We start from the raw sequence: 24045 nt of genomic DNA, 5'->3' as shown, positions 1-24045 counted from the left end.
TGCTAAGGTAGGTTGCAAGGAAATTCTTTGCAGGGTCATTGCAACCAGAAGGTGGCCTTGCAATGGTTAGACTTGGCTTTTTGGGTGCTCTGAGAATGTCTGGGCTGGAACACTTTGCACATCGCAGCATGTGGCAGAAAACCAAGGAAGGGAACCTGTGCATCTGCCCTGGGGGAGAGATGCATAATCTTCAGATGTGCATGGAGCATAAGCAGAGCCTGCTGGGTCAGGCCAATAGCCCACCTAGTCCGCAGGAAACCCACAAGCAGGATTTGAGCACAAAGCCACTCTCTCCTCCTCCTGTGGTTTCCAGCAACTGCGGTTCAGAAGCATTGCTGCTCTTAACTGGAGGCAGAGCACAGCCTTGTGGCCAGTAGCCATCAATAGCCTTCCCCTCCACGAATTTGTCTAATCCTCTTTTAAAGCCATCCAAGCTGGTGGCCATCGCTGCCCCCTATAGGAGCGAGTTCCATAGTGTAAATAAAGGGCTTTATTTCATCTGCCCCGAATCTTCCAGCATTCAGATATGCGAGTCAGCTGAATGGGCTTTTAAAAGATTTAGTCAAATTCGTGGCTGGTAAGTCAACCCAAAGCTATCTGCCATGGTAGCTACATGGAATACCCCATGGTCCGAGGCAGGATAGTGCTGAGCTGTGCCAAATGCTAGGAAACAACAGGTCCCCGGTCATCTCCATGGTCCCACTTTTGAGCTTCCTCTTGAAAACAGGATGCCAGACTAGACAGCCCCTTGGTTTGGTTGATGCTCTTTCCTGGTTTTCTGCTGCCTATGATAACATTCAAAAGCATCCTAAAGACAGCTGTATAAGGTTGCAACTCAAGCAACTTAATCCAGATTGAAAGTGCCTAATTTGCCGCTTCATCTCCCCGCTCGTTTCTTTCCCCAGCTGCACAGCAACAGCTGCTCAGTCTGCAGGCAGAACAAAGCAGCCTTCTGTGATGCAAAGGCACCCCATGGGACTCTGCCTGGTCACAAACCTCTCCGGAAATAGCCACTGTTTGGGTTTTCAGGGTGTAGTTGCAGTTCGGTCACAAGGCGGCCTTGCCGTTGTCCGAGAAGCTCCAGCACAAGGTCCAGCTGGTTGCCACAGTTTAGCTGAGCAGAAGTTTGTCTTGCTGGAAGATGGGAGCGCTCAGTCCAGCTGGAAACTCTCTTGCGCAAGCCTGGTGGAGGTGCAGAACAGCGCAACTCGTAACGGGGTTTGCCAAGAGAACTTCCTGGCAGACTGCTTGGAAAGTATAGAACAAATGGGGTGAAAGTAATACAGGGAGCAGGTTTGACTTGTTGCAGAGCCTTGAAGGTGCCCCCAAATTTTGGAATAAAAAAGCTTTTAGAAAAATGCAACACTTCTTTAGCGTTAATTTGGTGGCAATGCTGGAATAATCTCAGAGGAAAAATGAGTGTATTTTGATAGCTTCCGGTTTTGTTAAAGATGAATTTTGTTTTCCCAGTTTAAAAGATTTAAAAACTTAAGGATAGTGGGAGGGAACAAATGAATCTAAAAAGTGTAAGTTAGGCCAAGGATGTTTTGTTTTCAAGTACACAAATTCTCTGTGCATGATTTAAAAGCAAAATTCCAAATCTGTGGTGTATATTTTGTTGTTGTATGCTTGCCATATTTTAAGTGGAAGCATTTCCTATCCTGTGTGGATAAAAGATCTTTTTTTTCATGTTGTAGTAAATTATTATAAAGCCAATGATATTTCATGGCATGTTATTGTATCAAGCTGTGCTTGTTTTTTGTTTAATTTCTCCCCCTTTTATGGTTGTACTGCTATTATTAATGTATGGATAGTCCCTGTAATGACGAATGCCTCCTTTACACAGCATTAATTGTAATCATGAGGACTCTTGAGCAGAAGATCTTCCACTTAAACCATTATGGACAGTTGTAAACAGCAGCTGAGGGGTCTATTTGTGTGGACGAGGTGGTGGAGAAAGAGGAAAATGGACCCAATCCACTCTTAACTCTTTGGAGAAAGAGCATGGGCTGTGCAGAACTGATTTCAGCCATTTTCCATTTGCCTGACATTGTGTAGGTGCCGTGAGAGCAATCGGAATCAGCTCAAAACTATTTTCATGTTAGAGGTGGAGAAATCTGTGAGATATCAGTGCTTAACTTTGGTTGGATTGTGTCCATGGACCTCAAATTCTGATTAATTTTCCAGGGTCAATTAATGTTATGTAACAGAGAGGTTGAACTGGCCAGTGTACTATATACAGACATATAGTACTGTGTATACATCTTTTGTTAGTAGAAAATCCTGAGTTCATTATAGCAAATATTCCAGAACTAGCCATTTCTAAAGAGAGTTCTTTGTATAAGAAAAAGAAGCGAGGAAGCAGTTGGATGAGACTCCATCTTTTCTGCAGCTTCAGGAAATGTTAAATCGCAAAATGACTAACCACTTCACAGGCTCACAGATTCAAATAGTTGAATAAATACTGATAAATCATACTTGACCAAATCTTGAGTAACTACTTTGGTTGAAAATATTTATTCCTAGATTCAAAAGCCAAGTGCATGTCATATAATTAATGGTGGCCAATCTGCAATTCTTGGAAGTCCCTGGAAGGATTGAGAGAAGAGGAGGTTAGCAATTAATGGAGATGTTGCAAGTCAGAAAAGAACTTTTTCTCTGTAGATGTGGTGACCTTTGGTGGATGAGAGAAATGTCTGTTCAGCAAGCAGAAGACTCTTGTTCTGTGCCCTTGGCTTATTTGCATGAATTGTGTGGGGGTTGTTGTTTTTTAGATACAGCCATTACTCTTTTAAATTTTGATGTTATTAAAGAACTAATTTGAGCTCTGCCTTCATGTATTCTGTTCATAGACGTGGGGAAAGGGCAGCTGTGCATCAGAAGCTGACCAACTGCATTGCAGATAGCTTGGTTTTGCCGCCCCCCGCCCCCCAGCACAAATCATGACTATGCCGATTCCCAGAAAATAATGTTAGTTTTCATGGGTGAGGGGAGTTAGAAACCAGCAACATCTGGAGAGCCAAGGGCTCCCCCATCCTTAGCCTGAAGCCTAAGAGGACAGTTCTGCCCATTGTGTCACTGAAGCATTTTGACCCCAGAACCCAAAGGGTGGGGGGAATGAGGTCGTTGAAACCTGGACTGTTAAAGCTGGGAGTTCCTCTCACACACTGTCAAAATAGCCAAGCCTTTGGCTGTTGCTTCCAGGGCTCTGTTCATACTGCTCCTAGCAGCATGGAAACCCTCTTCCCAGTTCCCCAGGTCTGCTGCAATAATTGGTTGGATTTGGAGAATGAATCCTATTGCTGAGCTCTGCTGAACCTACCAGCTGAGTTTCCCCAGGTTGTTAAATCTCTCAAAGCAAAAGCTAAAGAAAACATGTTTGGGGGACACCGATAGGCATTTAATTCATTTTGAAAAGGCTGAGCTGCAGTTCTAAGGGGAGTGTTTGGTGGGCCACACAGAACTATCAAGTTAGAAGGCTGTAGAATTTTGCACCCCCAGTTTTTACAATGATACCTGTGCATTCCGTGGGCAAGAGCTACTGCGGTTTGCCATTTAATTCACAAGTTGGCCTTGGGTGGTTCTTTTTATGGGAAGATCACAAGAGAACAAGGATTTCTAAGCCAAAGTCATGGTAAGGTTGGGCACTTTTTATTATTCAAAGAGCAAAATACAAAAAAGTAAGCTAGGAAACAACCTAAATGATAAAATTCTGAGCTGCGTAGAGCACACAGCACAAAATTAGTAAAGAGTGGTCCCCATAAACCATGATGAGCTGTATATATACATTCAAAAGGAAAACGAGCAGAGAAACAGAGGGCTAACATTTTGCAAAAATGTTCCAGTTTTAAACACACACACACACACAGCTGTGATTTCTTCAGCCAGAGTCCACATTAGTCGTCTTCAGTAGTAAACCACGTCAGTCTTCTTCAGGACACACGAGAAACATAATGCAACTTGCACTTAACAAAGATGGCCACAATGGAAGTGTTGAAGACCACGCTGGTGGACTGTTGAGTTACATGAGTTCACTTGGTTGTTAAAAGGCTTGCAGACTTCTGGAACCGTGGTGTTCAAATTGAGGGGGAATCCCACATGGAAACTTGCACAGGAAGAGAGCGCAGACCTTCCCACATCAGTTAGAACTGTAGGGGCTGGAAGTGATGCTAAGTCCTTCTGCCCTGCATGCTGGTGCTCTACATGTATGTAAAGTAGCCCAAGTCACAAGTGGAGTGAAACCTCTTCTAGCAGCCCTGCCTTTCCCTTTGCACTGCATGACAGGCAGTTCAAACACATATCCACTGAGATGAAAGAAAACCGCCACCCCTCCCAACATTGCATAACCACGGGCAAGGTAAGGACTTTTGTTTAACGCAATACTTCACAACTCTACAATGTTCAACAGCAGTTATGGGCCACTTTAAACCTTTAACTGAATGGCAGGTAATATTTTTATGGTGAGCACAAGAGAAGCTGAGCATCAGGGTGCAAGGCTTTCTGAATACTCGAGACACACCGTGCGCCTCACCCCATTGTCCTTATATCAGGCAGGGCAACAGAGTCACACAACTGCTGGCCCAAGAAGACATCACATCATAGCATCCCTAAATGCTCTCTATTAGGACATTTATTTCTCAACTGATAAAGGGGGATGCAGAGAAGCTGGTGTTCTACTCAGCTCTGCAAATTGGCTTATTTGCCATATTTCTTAGCTTCTGTACATTCCACAGTTCTTCTGCCCTTGAAATAAAACTGTGAAAGCAGCCTCAGCAAGGAAGCTTATTCACAGCCCTCTGGTACCATCTCTGTCCCATCACCTAAGGACAAGGGAACTGGGAGGCTGCTCATTGAGATAACTTGGATTTTTGCCATCTGTTTGCTCCATCAGTGGTTTCCAAACCTGTTCAACCCTAGTACACCAGTCTGGCATTGAAGCTCATCTTTGGTCTTCATATTGTATTGCGTGTTCTCTTACGTCCTTTCTCACTACCTTCATCACAATCGTCAACTTAATACTAGATAGAGCACATGGCTGCTTCGTTTCTCAAAGGTTTTTTCATGCGGAGCTAGAGAAGAGAGAAGGAAGACATCTCTGCGTTGTTATCTCAAGTGGAGTAAAATTCCACCTCCATCTTCCCGTTCTGCAGTCTGCTGGATTCATTGCCAACAATTATTATTAATAAATAGGTCCTGATAAATAGGTCACACTGGCCTAGGCAAACGGCAACAAAGGATGCATTTACTTTTACAAAATGACAAACACTTTTTGCCCCTATTCACAGTCCCCTCTCAAAGTGCCAAGGGGTGGCTGGTTTTTGCAGCGGGCAAAGGCTTTCTTTCGCACAGAGCATGTTCACACCACCTTCCCTCCCCCTCTTCAGCTCAGCCCTAGTTTTACTATCTGCCCCCTTACCTCTAGAAAATAGCAGCTTGGCCTCCACATGTTTATGTGGGACATGTTCACATTAATAGATTTGGGATCATTAATTGAAGAGCTAGCCTCCAAATAAAATGGACTTTATGCCACTGCTCTGATTCTTCAGAGAAGATGCTGGGAATAACATTAGTGGCAACCGGTACAGACCTCAGTTGTGTCTTCTTTCACCCAAGGGTCGCCCAACTTTTTATCCTCCAGTAGGTAAACATGGGGCGCAGTTCTCTCTTCCGACTGCATTCCTTATATGGTGAGGGTGGTCTTTACTATGTGGTGAAAGAGGCAAGGGGAAGTGACCCACCTTATGGTGACTTTACCCCATTAAGAAAAATGAACGCACAAAGAGGCCTCCACCTCAATCTACACTCTACAGGAGCAACCAACCAGGGCTCTTTCCTCTTTAGGCATTGCATTATTACAGCATTTTCAAGAGGATGAAAGAGGGGGGCTTGTGCAGACAAGGAATGGTGGGTCCACACAGAACTGAACTGGCTGAAAGGGCCAGGGGTCAAGTGCCAAATGTGAGGGTCCTTCCTCCTCTGGCCAACTACTCCCATCTTTATTGCATGGTGGTGCAGAAATCCATTATGAAACAGGCCCCTTCAAAACAGTTGAGTTCTGATGACAGTGAACATCCTTGCGGGATGGGAAAAGTTGGTTTCCTGTGGCAGAGCACAGCCCTAGCTTCTCACTCTGTTCTTACAATTTCCAGGACCACCTTCTCGTTTCCCATTTCCATTCTTGAAAGATCTTACGAGCCTGCATGTCTTATAGATACTTAGACAATTATGCAATTCAGCACTATGGAGGCCTGAAACAATCCAGCTAGACAACAAAGGAGGATTACGACTTTTTAAAGAGAACAAACTACCTTGAAATGATCATCGTTTAACAATGTTGCTGGCATAGCCTGTGGATTCAACGTTTAACAGTCACAAATGCAACAGAATTATAAAGACTCTTGAAGAGGGGAATAAGATTCGATCAAGGAAGGACTTTTAAAATCAATGTGTCCCAGTACCAAAAGAGAGTGTCTCTTGCTGACATCTGCCAAAGCTTTAATGACAGAGTACGCTACTCAACCGTAACAGATTTGGCCAGATTTCTTGGAAAGTCAACCTGAAAAAGACAAAAAGACACACACAAAAAACCTGAAAAGGATATTTTAAATTGAACAGCCAATATAAGACTTATTGCTTTGCCCATTTGCTGGTTTATTTGGCAAGGCTGCCCACTTAGCCCAGCTGAAGCTGGTAGATTCACACCACCTTTAGTGATTTGTGAAACACCACCATGGGAACATGATGCTGGACCAAATGGGCCACTGGCCTGGTCCAGCAGTCTCTCCTTATGTTCTCTGAAGGACTAAAGGTGATCTTTAAAAGTGTGGTACTTACATCATAGCCTCTGAGTACCGCAAGATGAAAAGCCAGGAGCTGTAAAGGGATGACGCTCAAGATCCCCTGCAGACAGTCCACGGAGTGGGGGACTTTGATGGTTCGCTTGTTGTTTTTGATGGTCTCAATATCTTCCTTATCGCAAATCACAACAGGCCGACCCTGCAAGGAGCACAAGCGTAAAGGAAAAGGCGGGGCAGCCCCTTCTCCACTCCCAAACTTAGGAGGCCTCCATCCACCTCTTAGGTTCAGTCTCTCCACACCCTTGAGAGAAAGATGAGGCAAAGGCCGAGAGGTCTCCTCTGCCCCGAGGCACCATAGGGAAATGGCAGGCCAGAAAAATCACACTGTCCTGGCAACATGCCTGTGGGAAGGAGAACAGGGGAGGAGCTCCTCCACCACCACCTTCAGGGTATGATTTACTGCACCTTCACAGCTTTCTTTGACACCTGTGGGTTCCAACTGCTGTGGGGTGCCATTTTACAGCTGCTGCAAGCTGGTCTTGGAGTGCTAGGCCCCAAACTGTGACAGAGGAGAGCAATCTCAATCCCTCTCCCCTGCAAGCGTCACACTGGTGTCTGCTGGCAGCATTCCTGCACCTGCTTTGCAGATGGCACCACGCCACAGAGCGTGGCTGAGCAAAACTCGGGGCAAATCACTTGGGCTGGGCCACTGCTTGACCCGGGCCACTGCTTGACCCTGCTCCTGGGCCAGGAAGAAGGCAGGCAGGCTGGAGGGAACATGGGTACCCAGAGAGCAGCGCAAGCCAGTCTCCTTTGCTCTGGCTGTGCCCCTGTCCTGTGTGGGAGGGGGGGAACCAAGCTAGGAGGGACAGCTGTCTCTTCACCCCCACCAATCCCGCCCCTTGAACTCTTTTGTGTCCTCAGACTTTTGTCTCAGGGCACAAAGAGCTTGAAAAAGTGCTTTTCTCCCACAAATGAAATAAGCAGAATTCAAAAGGTGTCACAACAGCCAGCCTGGAAGGTGGTTTCTGTTTGCTGGCCAGATGGGGCCGATCTGGAAGCCACTCTCCTCGTCATCATTCTGGCTGGTTCCCACCAAAAAAGAGAGAAACGGAAGCCTGGGAGCCTTGAATTTGCCTCACAAAGTGTTGAGCTGGCTCAGGTGGGGCTACAGAGGATGGAAGAGGCCTCCTCTTTTTTTCCAGCCCTGCCTGTAAGGAGTTGAAGAGGGCCTCAGCCTGGAACCAGCGGGTGTTTGCCATTTCATTTGCTACATGCCACTTTTGTCGGCCCCAATGAAAACAATGTGCGTAGTCAAGAAACACACTTTTCAGTTATTTACCATCTCCCTAGTTATTGGTTTACAGTGGTGCCTCGCAAGACGGAAAACCCGCTAGACCAAAGGGTTTTCCGTTTTGGAGGCACTTCTCAAAACGAATTTCCCTATGGGGTTGCTTCGCAAGACGAAAAAATCTTACGTCCCCCCGCGGGGTTTTTTCGCTTTTTTCGCCCTTTTCCTAAGCCGCTAAGCCGCTTATCAGCTGTTCCGCTGATAAACCGCTTAACAGCTGATCGCTGAAAGCCGCTAGACCGCTGTAGCGCTAATCCGCTAAGCTGTCAATGGGCTTGCTTCGCAAGACGAAAAAACCGCTAGACGAAGAGAATCGCGGAACGGATTCTTTTCGTCTAGCGAGGCACCACTGTATGTTACTCTTGAGGGAAAACACAGGGGAGAGCAGATGTGGTTAGTTTCGTTTCACTCTGGAGAAGATCATAAGAGGAGAAAGCCAGGAGGCAAGTCTTCAAGGGACAGAGAAGCAAACACCATTGGAAATGGCTATTTCCTTCAGCTCCTGTTCAGGTTCAGAGCCTCGTTTTCTCGGCTGGAAGAGGTGCTGCCCTCCCGCTTCTTCCCTCACTCCTTTTCTCCACTGCTCCAGGCACTGCCACTCAGTTCTGGCATTAGAACTGGCGGAGGTCAAAGTGCCTCCTGAGCTGCTGAACGGCAGGAGATAAAAAGCTAGAGACACTGCACAGCTCCCTTCGCTCAGGCTTCCCATTTGACAGAAATATGGGGCAGAAATTTATACATAAATGCGGGGGGAGCACGGGAACAGATGCAGTTATGTTTGTCCCCTAGAAACATCCGTAAAGGGGAAAGAGCTATTCAGCTTCAAAGAGGAACGCCCCCTCCCAAGCATCTTGGATATTCAGCTTGCCCATCCATGCCTTAAGCAGGCAAGACTTCTAAGCAACTGAGGAGATGCAGGAGAGGGCAAGGAGAACCGGTGGTGGTGATTAGTGTTTTGGACCAGGGTTCAAATTCCCACTGGGCAATCTCAGGCCTCCCAGCCTAACCTACCTCAAAGGGTTGTTGTGAGAAGAATGTATGCCACCCTGAGCTCCTTGGGGAAAGGCAGGAGATAAATGCAATAAATAATAAAAGTAAAACTGTCTGGCTGTGCAAGGAGGAAATCTTGCCTGAGGAATGCCAGCAGCCTTGGCTGTGACCCTGACCCCTCAAAAGGATCCCACATTCCAACCTGGAATTCACACATAAGCAAGAGGTGAACGAAACCCTTAGACCAAGGATTGAGGGGTAGAGGAAATGGATCCCTCTTTCCCACCACCCACCTTGATACCTTTGGGCACTGCCAATTCTAGTGCCTCACCCTTTATCCCTGAGGAGGAACAAAGGAAGACGGGACTTTGTGGAGCAGAGCTGGGTTCTGTCTCTTCTTGCCTGAACTCACCTGCCGGGCAATGACTTGCTGCAGGGCATTCTGGCACTTGGTGTATGTGCCGTCCCTCGTGATGATCATGATGACAGGCATCAGTTTATCGACCAAGGCAAGGGGCCCATGCTTCAGCTCCCCGGCCAGAATGCCTTCCGAATGCATGTAGGTGATTTCTTTTATTTTCTGCAGAGAAGGTGCAACACATTAGTCTGTTAAGTCTCTCTCTAAAACAAAGATCCTCCTGAGGTTTAAAGCCCCGCTCAGCCATTAAACTCGCTGGGTGACCTTGGGGGCCAGTCAGTGCCTCTCAGCCCGACTTGCCTCACAGGGTTCTTGTGGGGATTAAATGAGAGGGGGCGACCAGGCATGCCACCATGAGCTCTTTGGGGGGAAAGATGCTCCACCAAGCCAAAAGCAAACCAACAGCTGTGGATAGTGACTCCAAAACCCTCCAGTTTCTGCCTGCCCCAGACTGCAGAAACGCAAGAAACTACCATGAGAACTGCAAAACTCTTGGTAGGTTACAGGAGACGGCTGTTGAGCTGCATTCGGTTTAGCAGACAACAATATTTGCAGGCCTGATTTAAAACCCATCTTTATTTCTGACCTTTAGAAAACCTACTCAGTCCATTTGGGATTCTTTCTGTTGTCAGGGATTGCTCATACACTTTTAAAATAGCCTTCCCCAATCCAGTGCTCTCCAGTTCACTTGGACTACAACAACTCCCATACAGGCTGGGGCTGATGTGAGTTGGTCAAAACATCTGGAGGCAGCAGGTTGTGGACAGCAGCTTTAAACACTCTCTTTGCAGTTATAATGACTAGAGACATGCTTTTAAAAATGCCCTTCCTCATTTTCAGGTCTGACCCTCAAACTGGAACACAAATAATGATGGATAAGCCTATTATTATTGTTGTTGTTGTTGTTATTATTATTATTATTATTGAAGGAAATGGGGATTCTTACCAGAGCGCCCTCCAGGCATGTCGCATAATGATAACCACGGCCCATAATGAGGACTGACTTCTGGTGGTAAAGCTCTGTGGCCAGTTTCTGGATTTCATCATCCATGCTCAGGACTTCTTTGATCAAGTCTATCGCAAGTAGCAAGAGGGAAGCAACATATTAACACGCAGGTTTACAATCTGCAATCACACTAGAAATGGCTTTACATGCACTTTGGAAACAATGTTCAATGTGGCATTTAAATGCTGTACTGAAAACTCCACGAATCAGTGGATCTTCAGAGAGTAAAAGCAACCATCACCTGGACCCACCAATTTTTATTGGGGTTTCATTAGCACCGAAGAAAAGAGGTGGGAGGTGGTTTTCCCAAATCCTCCAACCGAACTCTGGAACCTGTTCTCGTAACTTATAAAGTGATCCACATTTGAGGATGTGACAATAAAGAACCAAGATACATTGATGCAATGCTTGATGTGGCTTTTAAACAAATATGTCTTGTTCTCTTGAAGATATGACGGTTTCCACTTTCATACGCAACTGATTATTTCTGCACAAGCCCATCTTATACAGCTGAAGAGTTTACCCACAGACCTCATCTGTTTATTTTATTTATAAAACCATCTTTAGCAGACGCCTTCACCCCAGTATGGCTCCCCTTTAGCACATACACAGCCCAACAAGACGACGACAAAAATCCACCAACAGCATACGAACCAATATGGCTAATCTGATCCAAACACCCACCCACCCCACTCACACATGAAAACAAAGCTCACCACACGCAATCACAAACGAAGAACCACACCCATGGCCAACGCCAACCTCTCTCACCACCAAAGGAACACAAGTGAATAACAGAGAACCTGCACAAGCAACGCTGACACCAAACCCCACACATATATTAAGCAAAATAGAAACATCACAACCCCACCCCACCCCCACTCACCTTTCCCCCCTCCACCTCTTTCCCGCTTTTCTTCCTAATATAACACTAATGTCTCAACAAATGAAACTGACCTGTAAAAATGTTACTTGGAAAAAAAGAGAGAGATTGCTCATACTTTTGTAAACCAATAAAATCTTTACTAAAAAAGGGGGGAACCATCTTTAGCCCCCCAAAGTGACAAATTTCATCAATTAAAATATTATCAAAACAGTAAGATGAACAATGAGCCAAAAACCACAACCAAAAGCTTGGCAAAAGAGAGAGAGAGCACTAGTCACCACGAAGAAAGGGGCTCAGCTGGTTAGAGTGTGGTGCTGACAATGTCAAGGTTGCAGCTGCATATTCCTGCATTGCAAGGAGTTTGACTAGATGACCCTCAGGGTCCCGTCCAACTCTGCAATTCTATGATTCTAACTAGGCTTCCTGAGGTCCAGAATCTGGGTGCCAGAACCAAAAAGGCCCTGCCACTCAACCTAGCCCAGACTTCCGATGGCAGGAGGTTGCAGAGGAAGGCCTCCAGCAAGAGTGCAGCAGATAAACAGGCTCAAGCAGCAGGAGGCAGCCTGTCAAAGATCCTACTCCAAAACTGTTTAATAACCAGCACTTTGAACTATGCCTAAAAATGGATTGGTAGTTGGGTGGGTTAACCAAGAATGGAGCATCAGAGAACACTCTGGCTTCAGAGGCAGCTCCATGCAGGCTATGCGGCAGTGAGGGACCTGATCTGGATGAGATCCTTGCTGCTTCAAATCTCCCAGGTTAGCACAAAACCAGGAAGCAAGTGAGAGGTCCCACTACCCTCGTTGAGTCAATCCTCACCTTGCTGTTCTCCTTCCAAGAATCACATTTTGTCATGACGCCTCAGACCGCCCGTACGCACCTGGCAATAACTTGAGGCCTCGCATGATTTCTTTCCGTCTTTCTTGCATGGAAATCCTGTCGTCGCACATCATGAGCGCAAACATCACTAGCGACACAAATTGGCTTGTGTAGGCCTGCGGAAAGAGAGGACATCACTGTGCATATGCTTGCCAGGTTTGCCAAGATGCTGCAAGCTGCCCAAAACTCACACCTGAAAGCTGCTGGTATAAAAGTGGGGGCTTCACTATCCCACTTGACCCTGGCACAAACCCAGCCCAGCCCCTAAGCACCAGAAAGGATTGGGTCTTCCAGTGAGAAATCCAAAATTCCAAATCCAAGGGAACTCCATCGCCACAGAGAAGGCTATTCAATTTACCTCCAGCTAACAGCAAAGGGACACCACCCATCAGGTCAAGCTGATACCAGGCATCTAATCTGGCCACTCTCAAACGTACTTGACAACAACAATTACCCTAGCTAACCTGGAGAGTAAGAATAAGGGAGCAGCTGAGTGTGTGGCCAGTCCTTATAGCTGGAGGCTCTGTAATTTTGTTGTTCATGCCTGGGCAGAGGCAGAGATCCTGCACCCAAGGCACAACTCGCACTCATACATCTTCACATCCTTAGGCAGGAAAGTGTCGGGGGCGGGGGGGGGAGCCGGTCAATACCCCTGAATTCTGTCTAAACTCTGTCTAAAGGCTGACGGAAAGGGGCAGGCCCTGCAATCTTCTCCTTTTTCCTTCTAGCCTGATTAGAGAGAAAACAACAGAACCATCCCAGCGACTAAGAGCAGGCTGAGACCCTGGGTCTGCTCAATGCAGAGAAAGGCTGAGGAGGAAATGTGTGTGTCTGCATCGGAGGGAGGGTGTGCATCCCAGTCCAGCCCTAAATCCAAATCCCTCTTTGGAAGACCCTTGTTTCTAGAGACCGGGGGGGGGGGGCACCCCAGTATCTAGAGCACTAGATGGCAAGATGTAGGGGAAAGCACTGATTTCAAACTGTTATTAATCTAGAGGAGCTACTTTCTATTGACTCCTAAGTCTTGACTCTAGTTCCACCACTGCAACTTGAAAAAGGCCTGTCATTGTCTGGCAATTTCCATCAGCTGCCTTCTCAGTTTATCAATAGTTTCCTCCAGAAAGCATTGTCTGAGTTAACTTCGATTCTTTATCCTAAACGGTGATTACATATTCCAGAAATGCAGTCTTAAATGGGGGCGGGGGGGTGAATGTAATGTGTAACATCTGCTCATTTTGGGATGCCGCCAACATGCTCGGGAGCATGAGCAGGGAAAAATAGCGCCCCTGAAACAAAAAGACAACTTTATACTCCTCCCAGACCTGGGCAGCCAGATGCTGAGGACAGAGTGCTGTCCTTGGACCAGGAAGGACTGTGTGACCATCACCCCACCCAGTTAATAACTTCCCAACTAGTCCAGCATTTTGTTCTCACAGTGGCCATATAGTGGAAAACAAGTACATTCCCCTCCTGCGGTTTCCAGCAACTGGTATTCAGAGGTATATTGCCTGGCAGTGGAGACAGAACATAGCCATGGTGGCTAGGAACCACTGATCCTTGCCTGCTATCTGGTCCACTGGCACTCTCCCCTCTCATTGCCATAGGTTACCCCAGGCTTCAGTGTCTCTGGACCAGAACAGTGGCTCCTTACCTGGGTCTCTGCAACAGCCTAAGAAACAGTTTCTCAAGTTCTTAACTGGCTTCGCGGAAAGGAACACCAATATTTTCAAAACTGCCAATGCAGGCTAAAAATGAGCTGGACTCTCAGCTGCAAGGAATACCCTGATTGCTCCAACAAGTGAATTCAGACCCTCTCAGCTCATGTAATATTGCAGCACGTTCCCCATGAAAAAGCAGCAGGCGCCTTAGCATACAAATCTTGGCCAACGCTCGTTCTTTGTTAAATGCCTCTTTTCAAATTTTAAGGGGGAAAGGAAGCAGCTCAGTCACCTTGAGGAAATATTGAGGTATTTGCCAGGAACCCTCTTTGACCCCCCCCCCACCCCGAGGAAGGGTGTTGCAAGGATTCAGGACAGATAAAAGCTCTTGTGCTCAGATCCTGCATGTGAGTTTGCCACAAGCATCTGGCTGGCCACTGTGAGGATAGGATGCTGACCTAGGAGGGCCATTGGCCTGATTCAGAAGGCTCTTAAAGGTGTTCTTAAGGGGATCTACAGCCTGGAGGTCTGCGGAAGGGAGCGGGGAGAGTGCAGAATGGCCAGCTGCAGCAGCAGCTCACACAACAAACCATGGAAAGCAACTCTAGGCAGCAGGGAAGAGATGTAGGAAGCCCTGGTGGGAATCTACTGAGACAGGGAGAGATCCCATCACCCGGGATCTTGCCTTATTCACTGCTCAAAGACTCTTCCAATGTTTGGGTGTTAATGGCATGTTTTTTGAAAGCTTTAAAGAATAATTTAATACAAAAAGTTGTTGAGTTATACATGCACATGAAAATGGTATACACCAAGAGATTACCTAACATTTACCGTATTTTTCGCCCCATAGGGCGCACCTAGTTTTTTTTGGGGGGGGGAGCTATCAGGAAGCTTTCCGCAAGCCTTGGGAGCCTGCCGGAGTTCCCGCGGGGCTCCCAAGGCTTGCGGAAAGCTGCCCAAAGCCCGGGGTGCGCTCCGCTGCACTCCCCAGGTTTCGGGCTGCAGGCTGCTGTGCGCAAGCCTAGGGAGCCCCATGGGATCTCCCGTGCTTCCTGTGATGGGGCCTGCTTTGTATATTTTTATGCACTGTGTTTTTGCATGAATGCAATAACATTTGAATGCTTGTTTTAATAAATATATTGTAAGTCGATTGCAGGCTTCTGGGTGACAAGCAGCTAAAAATTCAAATAAATAATAGCTGGGAAAGGGGTTGGGCTGTGTGCCTGCACTTCAAATGAGGATTTCTTTAAGAACTTATGCCTCTTTCAACTTAACGCAACCTGAACTATTCAAAATGCGGGTATTTCTAAACACCCTCTGCACACTGTAGATGAACTGGGAAAGAACCCCTAAGCCTGCCCCTGCTTCCTTGAGAAATCACAGAATTGTAGAGTTGGAAGGGTTCCTGAGGGTCATCTAGGCCAACCCCCTGCAGTGAAGCATAAGATTCAGAACAGATGCATGTATTACAAGATATGCAAATCTACGTGACTCAACTAAGCTTTATTGGTGCCAAGTGTGAGTGCCTCTGGTGACACAAGGAACCCTTACCTTTGTGCTGGCAACCCCAATCTCTGGCCCAGCATTGATGTGAACCCCGCAATCTGTCTCGCGAGATATGGAGCTCCCCACAGTATTTGTGATTCCTACAGTCAGGGCTCCTCTCTCCTTGCAGTAGCGTAGGGCCATCAAGGTGTCTGCTGTTTCACCTGCAGAGAGACAGACACCATCAGAGTCAGGAAATGCTCAACCTGGAGGCCATAGAATCGTTCTAGCCCAACCCCCTGCAATGCAGGAATCACAGCTTAAAAAATCCCTGAGTAATGGTCATCTGACCTCTGCTTAAAAACCCCTAATGTAGGAGAGTCCAACACCTTCCAGGGGAGACTGTTCCACTGTCCAACAGTTCTTGCCATCAAAAAGTCATTCCTGATGTTTAATCAGAATCTCATTTCTTGTCATTTGAATTCACTGATTCAGATCCTACCCTCTGGAGCAACAGAAACCAAGCTTGCTCCACCTTCTATGTGGCAGTCCTTCAGACATTTGAAGGTGGCTATCCTATCACCTCTCAGCCTTCTCTACGCTAGGTAAAGGTAAAGGTACCCCTGCCCGTTTGGGCCAGTCTTGCCAGACTCTAGGGTTGTGCGCCCATCTCACTTAAGAGGCCGGGAGCCAGCGCTGTCCGCAGACACTTCTGGGTCACGTGGCCAGCGTGACAAGCTGCATCTGGTGAGCCAGCGCAGCACACGGAACGCCGTTTACCTTCCTGCTGGTAAGCGGTTCCTATTTATCTACTTGCACCCAGGGGTGCTTTCAAACTGCTAGGTTGGCCAGCGCTGGGACCAAACGACGGGAGCGCACCCCGCCGCGGGGATTCGAACCACCGACCATGCGATCGGCAAGTCCTAGGCGCTGAGGTTTTACCTACAGTGCCACCCGTGTCCCTTATATGTTTAGCGTCTCTACGCTAAACATACCTAATTCCCTCAATTGTTCCTCATTAGGCTTGGTTTCCAGACCCTTATCATTTAGTCATCCTCCTCTGCACACCTTCCAGATTTCAATATCCTTCTTAAACTGTGGTGTCCAGAACTAGACACAGGACTCCAGGCTGGGTATGATCCAGGCCATAGCTGTCAAAATTTTCCCTTTTCTTGCGAGGAATCCTATTCGGAATAAGGGAATTTCCCTTAAAAAATGTTGACAGCTATGATCCAGGCAGAATAGTGTGCTGTTATAACTTCCCTTGATTTGGACACTCAACTTCTGTTGATACAGCCTAGAAATGCATTAACTATTTTTTTTTGCTGCTGCAGATAGGCACCATAGATGAGAAACCACAGACCTAAGCAAAGCAGCAATGCTCTCTGAAGAACTCTAGTTCTTCCACTTCTTTGCTCAGCATCATGAACAGAAGGCAGCTGCATTACAACACAATACTAGCTAGGGAAAACATATTATTGCTGATCTGGATTTTATGATTTGTTCTTGTTCCTTTATGTGAGCTGCCTGGAGTATACCCAGATGCAGAAAGGCAAGATATAAAATATCTAAATAAACCAGACAAGATATTGTAATGAGAATAGCAGCCAAATGTTAAGAAGGCAAACTGAGGGGGTATTGTTCATTTTAAGCAATACCAAAATTGCACACTGTTTTTGGGATGATGCAAAGGGCAAGAGTAAAGTAGGTAACCTGGGCAAATATCTACAGGATTCCAAATCCTTTTAGCAATACATTCTGGAAAGAAATCTCCCTACCAATGAACCATTCATATATTCCACTGGCACTCAAGCAAATCTAGACTGATCTGTCTAGATGGCTCTGTGTGTTATGTGTATGGAGTTAAACTACAGGACATAATTACAGCTGTTTTTCATAAAACAACTCAAACTACTAACTACTTTTTATGAATTTAGAGAATTCATTATATTATTACACTGAAAATGCTGAAATGAATTATATTATTACACTGAAAATGCTGAAACAACAGGAATACCAAGTGCATGGCAAAGAAGATTACAGGCATGCCTGCAAATCACCAGCAGAGGGTGTCAAATCCCCAGCCTGCTGACTGCCAATGCCTACTGTTCCTTTGGCCGGCTACTATCACCATGGTCAGCAGGGAGCATTCTAAGAGGCGCCTTCTACGCTCAAAATATATTCTAGCAGTTCCCCTGGCCAAGGAAGAAATCACTGTGCAGTAAAGAAGCCTCCAGATGTTGCTGGACTACAACTCCCATCAGCTGTGTTGGCTGGGGCTGATGGGAATTGCAGTCCACCACCATCTGGAAGGCACTGGTTGATGAAGGCTGCCCCAGAGGGATGGGAAACCCTGCAAGGAATCTGCTGTTTGTGACTACCCAATACGACTCATGTGTCCAGGAGGGCAGAAGATTCTACTATTGGTTTGTAGCTTTTATTCCACAGAACAAGAGTTTTTTTTTGGCAAACCAAAGTGCCCAGGCTTCAGCCATTTCATCTGAACAGTAACATTTCATTTTCGATGCAGCAGCTGGAAGTGATTATAAAAAACAGTTTTGGCTATTTAGCCCCTTTTTACTTATACTATATTATAGTATAAATCATGGGTAGGCAAACTAAGGCCCGGGGGCCAGATCTGGTCCAATTGCCTTCTAAATCTGGCCCGCGGACAGACCAGGAATCAGTGTGTTTTTACATGAGTAGAATGTGTCCTTTTATTTAAAATGCATCTCTGGGTTATTTGTGGGGCATAGGAATTCGTTCATTCCCCCCCCCAAAAAAAATATAGTCCGGCCTCCCACAAGGTCTGAGGGACAATGGACCGGCTCCCTGCTGAAAAAGTTTGCTGACCCCTGGTATAAATAGTCAAAACTACTATTCTGGTAAAGTAGAAAGGGTCCTTCAGTAATGTGTAGCTATACGCCTGATTTATTTTAAAAAATAATAATACAGTGGTGCCCCGCAAGACGAATGCCTCGCAAGACGAAAAACCCGCAAGACGAAAGGGTTTTTCGGTTTTTGCGTCGCTTCGCTAGACGATTTTCCCTACGGGCTTGCTTCGCAAGACGAAAGCCCGTAGGGAAATATCCGGGGACCTCTTTTAAATGCTGGCGGTGGGGAGCAAAGCCTTTTCCCCCCCCCCCGGACTTCAGAAGAGGTCCAGGAAGGCCGGCGGGGGCGAAAGGTTTTGCTCCCCACCACCAGCATTTTAAAAGCGGTCCGGGATAGCAGGGAAGCGCTTCCCGCTATCCCGGACGGCTTTTGAAGGCAGGCGGGGGGAGCAAAGACTTTTGCCCCCCGCCAGCCTTCAGAAGAGGTCCAGGACCTCTTCCAAAGGCGGGCGGGGGGCAAAAGTCTTTGTCCCCCCTGACTGCCTTCCCGGGGGCTTTTAAATCGCCCCGGGACTGTGCCGGGGCGATTTAAAAGCCTCCGGACGGCTTTTGAAGGCAGGCGGGGGGGAGCAAAGACTTTTGCCCCCCGCCCGCCTTCAGAAGAGGTCCAGGACCTCTTCCGAAGGCGGGCGGGGGGCAAAAGTCTTTGCTCCCCCCTGCCTGCCTTCCCGGGAGAGTGGAAAACACAGCGCTGCCTTCCCGCTTTCCGCGGAAGGCAGGCAGGGGGGACAAAGACTTTTGCCCCCCGCCCGCCTTCGGAAGAGGTCCAGGACCTCTTCCGAAGGCGGGCAGGGGGCAAAAGCCTTTGTCCCCCCTGCCTGCCTTCCCGGGGGCTTTGTTTTCCGCTCTCCCGGGAAGGCAGGCGGGCGGGGGGGCAAAAGTCTTTGTCCCCCCTGCCTGCCTTCCGTGGAAAGCGGGAAGGCAGCGCTGTGTTTTCCGCTCTCCCGGGAAGGCAGGCAGGGGGGAGCAAAGACTTTTGTCCTGGACCTCTTCTGAAGGCGGGCGGGGGGGCAAAAGTCTTTGCTCCCCCCTGCCTGCCTTCAAAAGCCGTCCGGAGGCTTTTAAATCGCCCCGGGACAGTCCCGGGGCGATTTAAAAGCCCCCGGGAAGGCAGGCAGGGGGGACAAAGACTTTTGCCCCCCACCCGCCTTCGGAAGAGGTCCAGGACCTCTTCTGAAGGCGGGCGGGGGGCAAAAGTCTTTGCTCCCCCTGCCTGCCTTCCCGGGGCCTTTTAAGTCGCCCCGGACAGCCTCCGCTGTCCCGGGGTTTTTAAAAATGCTGGTGGGCGGCAGCGAAGGCTTTGTCCCCCCTGCCTGCCTTCCCGGGGGCTTTTAAATCGCCCCGGTACTGTCTTAAATCGCCCCGGGGCTGCCTTCGCTGCCGCCCGCCAGCATTTTAAAAGTCCTCTGCTGTCCCGGGGTTTTTTTAAAATGCTGGGGGTGGGAAGAAAAGCCCTTGTCCGCCCGCCCACCCCAGCCTTCAGAAGAGGTCGGGGGACAGACTGTCCCCGGACCTGGTCTGAAGGCGGTTTCCATAGGAACGCATTAATTAATTTTCAATGCATTCCTATGGGAAACCATGCTTCACAAGACGAAAAACTCGCAAGACGAAAGAACTTGCGGAACGAATTAATTTCGTCTTGCGAGGCACCACTGTATTGTTTTAGTTCTATTAGTTTAATTACTTTTTAACCATTTTCATTTTTTGCATTTTATTTGTGTCATTTTAATTTGTGTAAGACACACTTTGAGTCCCGGACTGAGGAAAAGGTGGGAGATAGAGATAAATATCACAAACACATAATTAATAAATATGTATCCACATGATTTAATTTTTAGCTTATATTTGAAACTCAGCTTTAGGCATGAAATTCAGGCTGCATTTCACTACATTCACACAGGGTTTGTTTTTTGTTTTGAAACTCTTACATTTTGCCCCGGATAACTTGCACATGTCTGGTTCTAAGCATGCCGAACTCATTACTTCTAAAAACACAAACAAACAAACAAACAAAAACACACATTGTTTGTATGAGCAATGGCCAAGAAGTACCATGTGCTAAGAGATCCAGCCGGGAGAATCCTGACTGGACTTGGTGGCTCCTGGCTCTATAGGATTCTAAACCTCCCTCCTCGGTAGCACGCCAGGTCAAAGGTCATGAGCCTAGGCAAAGGTAGCCACCTACTGGCCTCAGTTTGGCCTGCCACCTGCCCAGCACTGCTCCCAGGCCAAAGACCCGTCCGTACCTGACTGGCTGATGAAGAAGCAGACATCATCTCTGAAGACTGGAGTGTTCCTGTCCAAAAAGTCACTGGCAAGTTCTACCATGACAGGCAATTCAGTCAACTCTTCCAGAACTTGACGTGTCTGGTAAAGGAAAGAAAAGAAAAGGGGGGGGAAGTCACGTACTCCTCAGCCCATGAAGCAGTGCAGCAGATTCTGGAGGGAACACTTCCTGCTCCCCCTCTCCATCTTTTAAAGAGAGAGAAAGTGTGCAGGGACAAGAGGTGTCATTTTGGCTTTTCAGTTTCAGTGCAAGAAACGAATAGAGGGTCCAAGGTCGGCATCATTAAAGCATATTCTCATAGGCAAAATAAAATGTGATTTATTACATCAGAACTGGAGTGAGTTTCCAATTCTGGTTAGACTCTCACATGCCAAATGTTCTACCAGGGGTACCAACTTGAATAAAATATTGGGGGGGGGGGGTAAGCCCCGCCTCGCACAATCAACCTCATGACTTGGCACACGCACACCATTTGAATGCCAATGCCCATCAACTTTGCAGGGAAACTTTGGGGAAGGGGGGAAGGGACCTGGGAGTGATGGGAGGGTCCCTAGGAGTTGTCTCCTACGTGTTCTACTGAGTATGTCTTTCCATGATGCTCCAGTTGAGCATGAATGACCCAGTAGGTAATTTCAGTGAGATATGCCTCCCATCTGCAGAACCAAACAGACCAATGAAATGAAGCTACAAGGACAGGTCACAGTTACAAGGAGCCCACTCTCCATAGCTTCACCAACATAATCGTAGGATCACAGCACTACTAATTTGTTCAATGTGTTTGAGATGCTACTCAAAAGGAAAACCCAAAGTCAGCCACTTACTGCAACTCCAGCATGGTAGCTTGTTCCGCAAGCAATTAGGATGAGACGCCGACACCTTTGGATCTCCTTGATGTGATCTTTCAAACCCCCAAGATTCACTATTATAAATGTAGACACAAAGGTTTTGGTATTGAACATAACAACAACAACTACTACTACTACTACTACTCAAGGAAAAACATAAAGAGACATTTCAACTCTTCAGGAATTATATTGTCCATTTAGAGGAATTTCAGAGTTTCCCCTCCTCTCATCATCTACAGTACAGTCTACGGACGACTCTGGGGTTGCGGCGCTCATATCGCTTTACTGGCCAAGGGAGCAGGCATTTGTCCGCAGACAGCTTCCAGGTCATGTGGCCAGCATGACTAAGCAGCTTCTGGCAAACCAGAGCAGTGCATGGAAACGCAGTTTACCTTCCCACCGGAGAAGTACCTATTTATCTATTTGCACTTGATGTGCTTTCGAACTGCTAGGTTGGCAGGAGCTGGGACCGAGCAATGGGAGCTTACCCCGCCGCGGGGATTCAAACAGCTAACCTTCTGATCGGCAAGCCCTAGGCTCCGTGGTTTAGACCACAGCACCACCCGCATCCCACAGTACACAGTAGGGTCAAGCAAATGTCATCTCCTTAGACACATTCCTAAGCAGGAAGAAGGCAAGTACCAAGTGTGGCAGCATAAACCCCCCAGTTCCACTAAGCATCCCAGAGGAGAAGGGAAATGGGCTCATCAGCAAAGCGGTCAAAATGCAATCAACAGAAAGCAGAGGTGGAATAGTGTAGAAGAACTTCTACCTCAGCTGTTTGATGGTGGAACCAACTATCTCAGAAGGTCGCGGACTCTCCTTCATGGGAGATATTTGAGAAGAGGTTGGCTGGCCATCTGTCAGGGATTCTTCAGTTGTGATCCCTGCATTGCAGGGGGTTGGACTAGATGGCCCTTGGGGTCCCTTCCAACTCTACAATTCTATGAATCATCCTTACATTACATAAGGCAAAAGGGGCAGAGAATTTCTCTGTATACAAACCATCCTGTTGTGCCCCCCTCCCCCCTTAATCAGCAGTACTTTATTAAGCAAAAGCGCCTCAAAAACCAAAACACCATTGACATGCTTTTGACTTAGTTACCGGTGTAGTCATCAAAGTTGACTCTTCCTCTCATGGTGTTGACAACGGATTCTGGTTGTTCAAAAATTTCCTTTTGCATGAATGAACTGAAGTTACCTTTTAAAAAAAAAACAGCAGCAAAATGTAGACTGGATGGAAACAACACAGCAATGTTTATTCTGTTGACAAAGCTACCTGTTGATGGCAATGGCGACCACCTGAGAGGTGTCAGAACTGAGTTCTGGTCAGCTCTGGCTGAAAAATGTCCTGCTTACTAGTATGTATCCACTAGTACTAGTAGCCATCCTAATATAATTTTGTCCTTTTTGCTGATGCAGAAATTCTTTATATTTTCTTGTTCGTTATTTCAGAATGTGGTGTTTTATTATTATTGCAACTTCTTATATATAAATATTTTAGTACAGTGAACATGGGCTAAACAACATTGCCTGGGAAATGTAAAGAAAAGAATAAAACACAGCCAATTCAGTTATGATACATAAACTACAACTGTGAAACAGCAGAGCCGATGGAGTCCTGCTCTTGGACTGTGCCACCTGATCATGATATGAACAACTGTTTAGAAATTACTACCTGAGTTTTGATTTTGATTTTCCTCTTCCCTCCCTATTTCCCATTTTGTGCCATTTTTTAAAAAAATTGTAAGCCTCCAAGTAGGTAGCCTGTGTCCCCACGAATCTCCAGGAAGGATCTTCACAAACACACACACACTTGAAACTGAGAAGCCCTGACTATCAACATAGACATACCCTTCATGATTTGCTGGAGCTCCATTTGTAGGGTCTGGACAGCGCGACTAGGATGATCAGCCGCTGTGCGCTTGACTCGATGGATGGAGAGACGGCCGTCCACAACAGCTGCCACATCATCATCCTCCAGAAAAATCACTCTGTTGGTGTGCTCAATAACGGCACTGTAAAAGAGTAGAGGATGGTTCAACTTCCATCTATGGAAACTAGAAGGAGAAGAATCTGGACTATTATGCTTAAGGTCAAATAACTTGTAAGATTCACTGAATAGAAGAAGAAGAAGAGGAGTTTGGATTTGATATCCCGCCTTTCACTCCCCTTCAGGAGTCTCAAAGCGGCTAACATTCTTCTTTCCCTTCCTCCCCCACAGCAAACACACTGTGAGGTGAGTGGGGCTGAGAGACTTCAGAGAAGTGTGACTGGCCCAAGGTCACCCAGCAGCTGCAGGTGGAGGAGCGGAGACTCGAACCCGGTTCTCCAGATTACAAGACTACCGCACTACACCACACTGGCTCATTATAAATAGGCACATTATAAAACAATTGGACTCCAGTTATCCAGTAATGAAACCATATTAGAACCAGAGTGTTTGCAAGAGTAGATATACCAGTCTTGAGATAAGAGTTGAGCCGACTGATCCTATTGTATTTTTATATAAACTTTGAAATACTACTACTAATAATAATGATGATAAA

At 46.9% G+C, this 24045-nt stretch overlaps 1 protein-coding gene and 1 long non-coding RNA gene across 6 annotated transcripts in view; one reads left to right on the top strand and one right to left on the bottom strand.

The window, feature by feature from the left end:
- Nucleotides 1–177: 177 nt before the first annotated feature.
- Nucleotides 178–17411, top strand: LOC309376336. The gene is made up of 3 exons (XR_014171168.1): nt 178–605; nt 16076–16603; nt 16696–17411. It is a non-coding gene; the product is annotated as an uncharacterized lncRNA (long non-coding RNA).
- The window catches only part of GFPT1 (glutamine--fructose-6-phosphate transaminase 1), a 43011-nt gene continuing 22601 nt past the window's right edge, over nt 3636–24045 (bottom strand). For 2 of the 5 annotated variants that reach the window (XM_081922537.1, XM_081922534.1), the window contains 11 exons: nt 23351–23514; nt 22602–22697; nt 21473–21570; nt 20611–20731; nt 20293–20349; nt 15537–15694; nt 12329–12443; nt 10503–10630; nt 9551–9718; nt 6835–6996; nt 3636–6556 (listed from right to left, as the gene is read on the bottom strand). In XM_081922537.1, the coding sequence (XP_081778663.1) occupies nt 6512–6556; nt 6835–6996; nt 9551–9718; nt 10503–10630; nt 12329–12443; nt 15537–15694; nt 20293–20349; nt 20611–20731; nt 21473–21570; nt 22602–22697; nt 23351–23514 (1312 nt within the window). In that variant the 3' untranslated portion in view covers nt 3636–6511. The remainder of the gene's footprint in view (nt 6557–6834; nt 6997–9550; nt 9719–10502; nt 10631–12328; nt 12444–15536; nt 15695–20292; nt 20350–20610; nt 20732–21472; nt 21571–22601; nt 22698–23350; nt 23515–24045) is intronic. The other 3 variants (XM_081922535.1, XM_081922536.1, XR_014171158.1) reach the window with 2 other exon arrangements.

This window comes from Podarcis melisellensis (genome assembly GCF_964234715.1).
Source record: "Podarcis melisellensis genome assembly, chromosome: 8".
NCBI lineage: Eukaryota > Metazoa > Chordata > Lepidosauria > Squamata > Lacertidae > Podarcis > Podarcis melisellensis.
The sequence above is the reverse complement of the archived record's forward strand: the minus strand, read 5'-3'. Positions and strand labels throughout refer to the sequence as shown.